General features: G+C 34.5%; 4 protein-coding genes across 4 annotated transcripts; 2 read left to right on the plus strand and 2 right to left on the minus strand.

Moving 5' to 3' along the window:
• The first annotated feature begins 1,707 nt into the window (after nt 1-1,707).
• Nucleotides 1,708-2,681, plus strand: LOC119639744 (proteasome subunit beta type-5). The gene has a single exon (XM_038037375.1). The coding sequence runs from the start codon at nt 1,786-1,788 to the stop codon at nt 2,623-2,625; it is 840 nt and encodes a 279-aa protein (XP_037893303.1). The 5' UTR covers nt 1,708-1,785; the 3' UTR covers nt 2,626-2,681.
• Nucleotides 2,672-4,361, minus strand: LOC119639743 (methyltransferase-like protein 25). The gene is made up of 3 exons (XM_038037374.1): nt 3,884-4,361; nt 3,627-3,821; nt 2,672-3,572 (listed from the first exon to the last, which is right to left on the minus strand). Exons 1-3 carry the CDS (start codon nt 4,265-4,267, stop codon nt 2,688-2,690), a joined length of 1,464 nt encoding a protein of 487 aa, XP_037893302.1. The 5' UTR covers nt 4,268-4,361; the 3' UTR covers nt 2,672-2,687.
• Nucleotides 4,249-4,853, minus strand: LOC119639745. The gene has a single exon (XM_038037376.1). It carries the CDS (start codon nt 4,705-4,707, stop codon nt 4,270-4,272), a length of 438 nt encoding a protein of 145 aa, XP_037893304.1. The 5' UTR covers nt 4,708-4,853; the 3' UTR covers nt 4,249-4,269.
• A 2,164-nt stretch (nt 4,854-7,017) lies between these two features.
• On the plus strand, nt 7,018-8,318 carry LOC119639820. Its single transcript, XM_038037493.1, has 2 exons — nt 7,018-7,320; nt 7,383-8,318. Exons 1-2 carry the CDS (start codon nt 7,087-7,089, stop codon nt 8,316-8,318), a joined length of 1,170 nt encoding a protein of 389 aa, XP_037893421.1. The 5' UTR covers nt 7,018-7,086.
• The last annotated feature ends 1,425 nt before the right edge of the window (nt 8,319-9,743 follow it).

Raw genomic sequence — 9,743 nt, forward strand, 5'->3', positions numbered from 1 at the left:
TCGCATATTTTTCCTAATTTTTTATTATATATTGTAATAAAATATAAAATGGTATTTCTTTTCTGAGGCTGCGTGTTTGTGTTTGTGTGCGCCAAGTCTTCTATCACTTTGTAAATGCCAACGAAGCTCGGCATGAGATAGTCCCTATGCTAATTTAGACGGAACGCCTGATTAATAATTGCAGCGGATTGATACGCTAGAATTGAATTGTGTAAAAACAATTGCTTATTAAACATTTACTCAGCTATTTATACATAATTTTTACACTAAATTATGCTTACCCTAACAAAAATGATAATTGTTTAATTGTGGCGGCTGGCATCGTATTACATTACGAAATGCAATACTCAGCCAGGTGAAGTGCGACATAATTTTTGTTTGTTGCGTAATTCCGTCGCACCTCAAAGTGGATGCATATAACGATATGCGATCACATTACAATATATTGTTTAATTTTAAAATTTTTCAATTCGAATAACTTCTTTTTGCGCTTGCCAAATTTGTTTTGTTTCACAGAAAGCCGTTAGCTGACCGTTTGCACCGTTTATAAAAAAAATTACCATTTGTAGCGACTGGAAGAGCACAGAGTTGCTTTCAATAAATAAGAAAAATAATTAAAAAAAGCAATGGCAAACATACAAAGAGAAAAATATTCCTAGTATTTACGTACCTGGCATGGCTGATGAAAGCATTATAGTAAAACGACAGGGTACTATTTTTTTGGCTGGTACTGCTGTAGTAAAAGCTACCACGTGTGAAGAAGTGTCGGCCGATGATTTGGGTGGAGCTGATTTGCATTGCAAAACTTCGGGTATTGCTGATCATTACACTGTAGATGACGAACATGCTATTTTATGGCGCGACAAGTTGTGAGCAATTTGAATATGGCAGCATTCAAAGCCGATAATCATTTAATGTACTCCAGCAAATAAACTATTAAAATTGCTCAGAGCAGAGATATTCGACCAATCGTAGAGCCAAAATATGATCCTAAAGATTTGTACGCTATTGTCGGTCCGAATCGGACGAAAAGGTTCGATATTCGCGACGTTATTGCCCGAAGCTTTATGGTGACACTTTGGTATGTGGTTTTGCGCAGTTTTACGGTCATCGCGTTGGCATTTTTGGCACCAATGGGGTATTGTTCTCCGAAAGTGCTTTGCAAGGGGCCCATTTTATATAATTGTGTTTTCAACGTAAAATACCATTGAGATTTTTACAAAATATTACTGGTTTTGTAGTAAGTCGAGAGGCAAAGTGCCAAGGCATTGCTAAAAACGGAGCAAAATTGGTTACAGCAGTGGCTACGGCAAATTCCAAAATTCACTGTAATAATTGGCGGTTCCTATGGCAAAACATGTTCCGATGGGCAAAAGATACCTTCATACCGCATACCAAAATTGCAGTTTTTTATTTTTTACTTCTTTTATCTGCCAAACTAAAATATATAATACGATTTTTGAAATCGCATTGTAGGGATTCCACCGATTATTGTTATTTAAAGCGTCTTAATGGCCGCAACGTCTTATTAGCAATGGATGGAAGCAAATAATGATTTGTAGGAATTTCATCAAATTTTATTTAATAAATCTACAAATGATTAACATCTAATTACGGAATATAAACATATTTACATAGCAAGTAAAACTAAAGTGAAAAAGAAGCAACCCTGTCTGCATGAAAGTGCAGAATTATTGTGAACTAAAAAGGTTTTGCTTTATTCATAAAGCGAGAGGAACTTTGATTAATTTTTATTTTTCAAGTGAATAAAACAATAATTAAAACATGGCTTTGGCTGAAATTTGTAAAATTTCCGATGCTCCTTATATGAAAACGCGCGAAAACATAGCTGACTTAGATCGTGATTGTCAGCAATACGCGTGTAATCTATTAGATCCGTATATGCTGTCAGCGCCGCCATATGAAGATCCTTTAAAAAATTTGCAAAATATCGTGATCGATGGTGTCAAATCGGGAATACAAATGCATTTTGATCATGGCACTACCACTTTGGGCTTTAAATATCAGGGAGGCGTTATATTGGCGGTAGATTCACGTGCTACTGGTGGCCAGTTTATAGGATCACAAACTATGAAAAAGATAGTAGAAATTAATCAATATATGTTGGGCACATTGGCTGGTGGCGCGGCTGACTGTGTATATTGGGATCGTGTTTTGGCCAAGGAGTGTCGTTTGCATGAGCTACGCAATAAGGAGAGAATTTCAGTGGCTGCAGCTAGTAAAATAATGGCCAATATTGCTCATGAGTACAAAGGAATGGGGCTAAGTATGGGTATGATGTTGGCTGGTTATGATAAGCGTGGTCCAGGCCTTTATTATGTCGACTCGGACGCGTCACGATCTCCAGGCAATGTTTTTTCAGTGGGCAGCGGCTCGGTTTATGCCTTTGGTGTTCTAGATTCTGGTTATCGTTGGGATTTGAAAGACGATGAAGCTCAAGAATTGGGTCGTCGCGCTATTTACAATGCCACTTTCCGCGACGCTTATTCAGGCGGCATTGTTCGTGTCTATCATATGACAGCGGATGGTTGGGTGAATGTCTCCAATACAGATTGCATGGATTTGCATTACAAATACGAGCAGGAAAAAAAAAATAGTAAATAAACGACATCTTTGGAGATTTCTTCATTACAATAATAGAAAAAGATTTTCAAAAACTTCACCCTTTATTTTTTTATGGAAATAATGGCATAGTGTCTTGGTGATATTATTGGATCAAATAAAGGTATGAGGTAACTTTGTGTGTAATTCAATTCATATAAATATAAAAGACGATCCAATAGTATGACAGTTTCTAAAACCGGAGAAAAGCATAAGCGCAACATATAGAATAGTTCCAAATGTCGACAGGAGTGTTGATATTTTTGTTGTATGTATTTCACTCTTTCGATTTTGATTGGTAAGAAAGGATATTTTTTAAGGCACTCTGTGGCGTACTCTTCAAAATTATGATAGTTTTTTATTTTTCCAATTTGGATATTCTCTTTGAAATGAAGATCAGCTTCGCGAATAGCAGCCTCCAAAAGAGCTCGATAGAAAAGCGAAGGACTTGGCATTTGTTTGGCAGCTAAGACTCTTTCTAATGATTGAGCAGCTAACATTCGAGCATTCCGACCTAATTGAATTTGCTTTTCTTGCAGATATTGACTCATTGGAAACCCAGGCTCTGTTTGCTGATTCATTATCTCCATATTAGCAAAACTTTCCCTATTTGAGTACATTTCTTTAATCAAATGATAGCAACATCCAATGTTACACAGAAATTTGCATTCAGGTTGGGAGTGATATACTCGCAGACAGGTGGAGGCTAAATTGCCGCAAGTATGTAGTCCCGTTAAGCATATACTACTTGAAGCGCAGTTGGCATCAGGAAAATGCTCTTTCAGCAAATGGGAGAAAACCAAATCGTTTGTTATAAAACGGGAAGTTGTTTTATAATTTGACGCTGTTTTAGAAGGAGCTATCCCTTTCGTTCTCTTTAGCTTCTCTTTCTTGCTCGTCGGCTCTAAGCCTTCAAGTTCCGCACGCGCCTTTAGGCTCAGCCAAGCTTTCTGAAAAACGAGATATAGATGACTATTCCTTTTTTTAAATTTGTTATACATTACTTGCAACTTGCGGTTACGTTCTAAAGCACTTTCGGTATTTGATTGATTACTGTCTATTCCCAATACATTGTATCCATACTCCAATGCCAAACGTGAGGACAAATAACCCTTCCCATCGCCAGCGTCTATTATGAAAACGTCATCTTTTGGTTCCGATTTCAATAGACCGTATAATAAATTTACGGTCATTTCAACCTGAAAGGCAGAGACAAGGAAGTTTGAAAATATCAAATGATTTCGCCAAAATAAACTTTTACCTCGTGTTTTTTTTTGAAGCTCATAAATTCCTTAACGTTTAAATGATTATATGTTTCTATATTGTTTATTTCGCGAAATTTATCTAAAGTGAGTAAAATGTCATCAAAGCTATGCAGACTGTGCTGTTGAGTTAGTTTAACAAACTTATAACACTCTGGATATTCTAAACTACTCTTCTGTACATCTTTTGACCAAAATATTGTTTCGATACACGCAGCTAGTTGGGATGCATCTACTACTTCCTTTTGTAGAGCTGCGGGTACAAACGTTTCCCATGTATTGTCAGTTAAGAAATTTACCATATGGCAATTAACCCATTCCCAGTAAGGTTCCAGAAATGTTAACACGGCATCTAATCGCTTCCTCAAATTTGCAACAGTCATGATTAAAAGGATATATTGTTAGTTTCACTTAAATTTAATTTCGCAGAAGGTTGAGAAGGTTGAACTGTGCATAACATCACACACAGTTTTTTGTATAAAAGCCGTATATTTTCCAAGGAACCAATTATATCGGCATCGCTTTGATTCTCTCTGGGGAATTTATTAATAGCTTCTCGTAACTGATTCAGGGCACGTCTTACTCTTTCCGTATGCTGAACTTGCTGCAAAGCTACAATTTTTCCATAGATTTCCGCTAATTCATTGCCTAATGTTAAGCCTTGTTTGTAACCCAAACGATATCCTTCTTCATTGCCTTTTTTGCAACCAATGGAAAAGCCTTCTTGATAACCAGCTGCCGCACAATTTTCCTCAATCAAAACTATATCATCTAATAGATCGTTAAAATCACGTTCTTCCACTTGATTTCGTGAGTGTGTCATGATAAAAAGCAGCTGTTACAGTCTACGGATTACGTCTTTTTAAATGATATCGCTGATGTTTATTTTTCTACACTTCAGCCATGTGTAATTTGAGAGTCCGCTTCTGCATCTAAGCAAAAATTCAATGAAAACCCCGGATAAAAGAAATTATTTAGCAAAAAAATAAATAAGGTAAAATTATGACAGAAAAAAAAAAGAGAAGAGAAAATTTAGACGCAAAAAACGGGATAAGTGGCGCCAATTTTTGCGTTAGGAATACTTGATATATCTTTAGATTCCTTTGCTGTAAGAATTAGATGGGGAGTACCCACAGCTGAAAGTCAACTTTCGCCTTATATTCAGCTATTTTTGCCAAGTAGCTGAACACAAATGCGAAAGCTAAGTTTTTCATACGTGATTATCTCCCTAGGTTTGTAAAAACAAAAGTAGTTTAATTCATACGAAAAATGCTTAGCAATTATGTTTTAAGAAGCTTTGGATAAATTTTTTTATATTGAAAATGAAAACCAACTAAAGTTGTTATATTTTATTTTTCTCATTTTTGCGCACTTCTTCATGGTTAGTTTATATGATTTTTAAGATAAACGTACAATCGATTCGGAAGAAAATTAAGAAATTTAATAAGAACAATTCCCTCTGTATAAATTAAAACATATGATCATACAACCATGATATTTTCAGATTGGATGGTAAATAAGTCTAAGATATCCCTCCTAGCATTTGTCTTTTTTAAATTTTTAAACAGAATAACTTTATCAAGCGCACGTTTCGCAATAATCTCAATTGTTCGAATACTGAAGAATATTAAATTAAGGGCATAAAGTCAGTATAGTTAATATGTGTTTCAATTGACTAAACGAATTTCAATAGTAATAGAACTAGCAATACAAGCGAAAATTTATATTGAGGTAAACAGTTACCTTAGAACTTTTAACCGCCGTCCGGGGACGTCATCCATCTTTTTTGGTTTCTCTATAATGACAGTTTTTCTCTCTTTCGGCGTTTCATCTGCTGAAGGCAGAGACAGCTCGTCTTGAGAAACTTCAGGTAATTTAAACTTTTTCGCTTCCTCCTCAGCAACTAAAACATCTAATTGCATTAAAACATAATTTTCGTCCTGTTCGGATAGTGCTTCTGAAAGTAACGAGTCAATTTCTCGTTACTTTTCTACGCCTTCGCGCGTCTCATTCAAAGGTTTGAAGCGTAACAAAATGTGGACTTCTCAATTAGAATGACTTGTTACCGATTTTTATGTTTAGTTACTTCATTCTTCTGACGACTGCATAGTAGCATTTCAGTCCGATGTTTAGTTTTTGCAATTTGTTACTAAAAAAAATCCATAAGCTGGCTGGAAAAACAACTGGACCATAAGAATTCGTTGGTACTGCAATGTTATAAATAAGATTGAATTTATTTTCGTATAGTAATGATTGTATGAGCTTAAATTGGTGGAACAGAGAAATTTGATCAAACGAATTGTGAGAAAAAAAACTATATGTAAACTTTGTTTAGGCAGCGAAATATATTTCACGATTACGTGAAAACTTTCAAATTGAGACATGGAAAGAAGAGATATCACGATTACACTAGAAAATCCCTTTGTAATCAAAAGATGAATGTGAGAGGACGCTTCACTCGTCACATGGCAGAAATTGCATGAATTGGTATGAAACATACACATGTTTTTCAGAAGAGGGAATTATGATCAAAATATATTCTACAAACCGCTAACTTGCATGAATTATGATTAAAATCTACTCGATTGTGTTATGGCCTTATATTTTTTACTATTATCAGCAATTGAATATATTTGTCCAAATGTTAAATCGGCATTGATTGTATCACTGTGCAGCTAATAGATGTGAAAGAGATTGACATGTTTTTTTGTTCACTAGACCACAAAATGAGCGATATAAAAAGTAGCAGACTTGTTGCAGAATGCCACATTTTAGAAATAGTTGGACGTTGCTCGGGCCCCCGTTATGGTATGAAATTAAATTGTGTGGCCTGTTTTTAAGTATTATAAGTATTATAATTATAAATTATAGCTTCCTTCAGATATATTTGAGTTTTGCGCACAAAATACTCATTTTGAATTTCGATTGACAATGGGCAGCTTTACTAATAATTGGCGCTAATAATGAGGAATGAATGCCAGATTCATTTTCGTAAAAGCGTTATTTTTTGAGTAAAAGCGCTATTTCTTTACGACACCAACGCTTTGATATCACTGTTTGCTTTGTAAACAATTTATTTGCTTGTTTGTATAAACTGTGCTTGTGCATGAGTGTGTGTCTGTACATTAATTTAAATAAAAATTTCCCAAAACAATAAAAACATTATTACCCAATTGAAACGAAAAGTTTAATTTAAAAAAAGATGCTGCAATCCATGAATTGCATACGAACTGGCCAATTGTTATTAGATGAAAATTTGCAATCATTTGTCCTCTGCAGTAATTGTCACACGGATTTTTTTAGTCTTCAGGAATTTCATGCGCATTTGGAAAAATGTGATGGATATGATAAGTTCCTAAAACCTGAATTAAAAATCAAATATGACTTCAGTAAATGCACCCAGTTGGTAGGTAAATCAGGCCAAACAATAAAAGAGGTATGCTTTTTTTGTTGTTAATTATGAAAGTATTGATTTTTAACTGATTCCCTGTTTCTTAGTACTCGATATATGACTTTCAAGATGTGGAACTTATATTGCCAAAATCCTCAATTAAAGAAGAGTCCTTTATGGATATAATAAATATAGAGGAAGAATTATTAGATCCTCGTTGGTATACAGATTTAAGTAATGATGTGAGCACAAGTAAAAAGCCGCAAACAAATAAGAAAAACCTACAGTACGATGAGCTGGTGGAAGCGGTAACGCCGTTCGTTCAATTTAAGGAAAATCTTAAATCAAATAATCACAGCAGCGCTCAAATAAATAAATTAACCAAAGCGAGCTCAGATAGCAAAAATCAGATTCAGCAGATATCCAATGGAAATGAAAAATTCATTATACACACAGTCAAACCAGGCGTAAAGAGAAAATTGGTTTTAAGCAACGAACCTATGAAACATCCCTCAACAACAACGGAAACAATATCACCACAAAATTACAGTGTGCAAATTAAAAAAGAACTATTTAGGAGTCCGACAAAGCGTCGGAAAATAGACCCTGTCGCTCAATCCGCTGTCGTTCCGACCGCAGAAAAAGAAGTTAAACTACAAACTCCTTTTGTAAAGACATCAAATGCAAATGGAAATGTAGTGGTAAGAGAAAAGCAAACAGCGCAGATCTTAAATAAATTGCAAACATTGGGCCTTCAAATCAAACGCACCCAATCGAATAATGTTATAAAAGGCTCTAAAGCAGATAGTAAAACATTGGAATTGCTGCAAAAACTGCAATCCAAAGGAATGAAAGTAAAAATTCTTAGGCAAACACCGACCAATGCAAAAACTTCAGCAACGGCGACCAATTATTCGATAAACAGGCCCATCACTAAGACTGCCATACTGCCGAATACTTCAGCACGAACAATAGTGGCCAGTACAGCAGCAACAAGCATCTTGCCTCTAAATAAGGATTTAATAATCAAAAAGGTTAATTAGTAATTGTGCCATTTTTATTTAAAATAGCCATTTTGTAAATTTAATTATTATTGAAATATATTTTGCATTTTTGTTTTGTATAGTTTAATACTTAAGCAGTTCATTATTTAAAAAAAAAAGGAAAAAAATGAATAAAAATGTGAATCTTTGTGTATTTCAAATACTTTTTTATATTTATAGAAATGGCAACCCTTAAAACAGCCGTTTCTTTTCCTTATTTATCTCCTCCGCCCCTCATTCATAATTTTCGAGCTAAAAATCTGACATTTATATTTTACAATTTGTGCGTGAGCAGGTGTGTGCGTAAACATTTTCTTGGTATTATTCGAAAAAGGAAATTTCGTGTTTTTTGTTAGGCTCTTTCGAAAAATAATTATTAATTTTTCGAATTTTAAGGACTCGTACATTTTGTGAGCATAAATTAAAAGAGATCCACGTACAATAATAAGAATTGGTTGATTGGTTTTTACAGGTATTTGCATCAGCATTATGGAATTCGTTGTCATTCAGACAATGATTACTACTTAAAAGAAAAAATTATATAACTTGTGTTGCTTAGGTCAAGCGCTATTTTTATAAAAAAAAAAAAAATACGTACGCTATTGATTAGTAGTTTTTGCAAATCTTCGAACCGGCTTATTGACTGGCCGAATTCTGGTTGCGAAATATTAGTGAAAGTGTTCTGCTATATACAAAGTCTTCTGGCAGACAAGCGTGAAAATAGAAAAAAGAATGTGTGTGCGTGTTTAGTGTCCTCAATTCTGCTGTAAACGCTTGAAATTAATTTATAAATGTGATGTCATTGCCGAGTCTATGTGTAACTTATTAATAAAAGTTTTAGCGTTAAATTTGATACAGATTTATTCTGTAAATAAATTAAGCAAATGTGTGTTTTTGGCCAAACATTTATTTTCCTATAATCCGGCAGTGTCTGCTTGTATGTGTATGTAATCCACTTGAGCCAGTTAAGTGTGGCTAAAAGGATAAAGTGCAAGAGTCATGTTAAACTGTTCATTACAGTGGGGAAAAAAGGCGGAAGCTACTTGGACTGGATTATACTAGTTGCATCCAGCGCGCAAACCTAGTAAGGTTAACTTTTATCAATTAACAAAGTGCACGGTAGCATTGAGGCTTTGCACAAAGTGCATACAAATTAAACAAGTCGCGAATCATGAGTACGTTTTGTAAAGTTTTACTAAAAGTAAAAAATTCCAACCAAAAAAACAGCAACATTGTCTAAACCGGTAGTTAAGTAACGTTGAATTATATATAAATACAGACAGTAACAAATTCAATTGCTTTGCTTTCATAAATTTGTCAAACCAAAAAAAAAAATCTATTTTTCATTAAGTTGGTTTCTTGTGATCTGCATCTGCCTGCAGGGCAAGTACTTCGAAATAATGATCAAAAAAAGCTATTGGAAAG

This window comes from Glossina fuscipes, unplaced genomic scaffold (assembly GCF_014805625.2).
Source record: "Glossina fuscipes isolate IAEA_lab_2018 unplaced genomic scaffold, Yale_Gfus_2 113, whole genome shotgun sequence".
Lineage (NCBI taxonomy): Eukaryota > Metazoa > Arthropoda > Insecta > Diptera > Glossinidae > Glossina > Glossina fuscipes.

Excerpts from the sequence above, each read along its gene's own strand:
- LOC119639743 (XM_038037374.1), bottom strand. The coding sequence starts at position 4,267 with ATGACTGTTGCAAATTTGAGGAAGCGATTAGATGCCGTGTTAACATTT. Across the intron at positions 3,822-3,883 it reads GCTTCAAAAAAAAACACGAG|GTTGAAATGACCGTAAATTT; the intron begins GTAAAAGTTTAT and ends TCTGCCTTTCAG. Across the intron at positions 3,573-3,626 it reads AACGTAACCGCAAGTTGCAA|AAAGCTTGGCTGAGCCTAAA; the intron begins GTAATGTATAAC and ends CTCGTTTTTCAG.
- LOC119639820 (XM_038037493.1), top strand. The coding sequence starts at position 7,087 with ATGCTGCAATCCATGAATTGCATACGAACTGGCCAATTGTTATTAGAT. Across the intron at positions 7,321-7,382 it reads CAGGCCAAACAATAAAAGAG|TACTCGATATATGACTTTCA; the intron begins GTATGCTTTTTT and ends CCTGTTTCTTAG.
- LOC119639745 (XM_038037376.1), bottom strand. The coding sequence starts at position 4,707 with ATGACACACTCACGAAATCAAGTGGAAGAACGTGATTTTAACGATCTA.
- LOC119639744 (XM_038037375.1), top strand. The coding sequence starts at position 1,786 with ATGGCTTTGGCTGAAATTTGTAAAATTTCCGATGCTCCTTATATGAAA.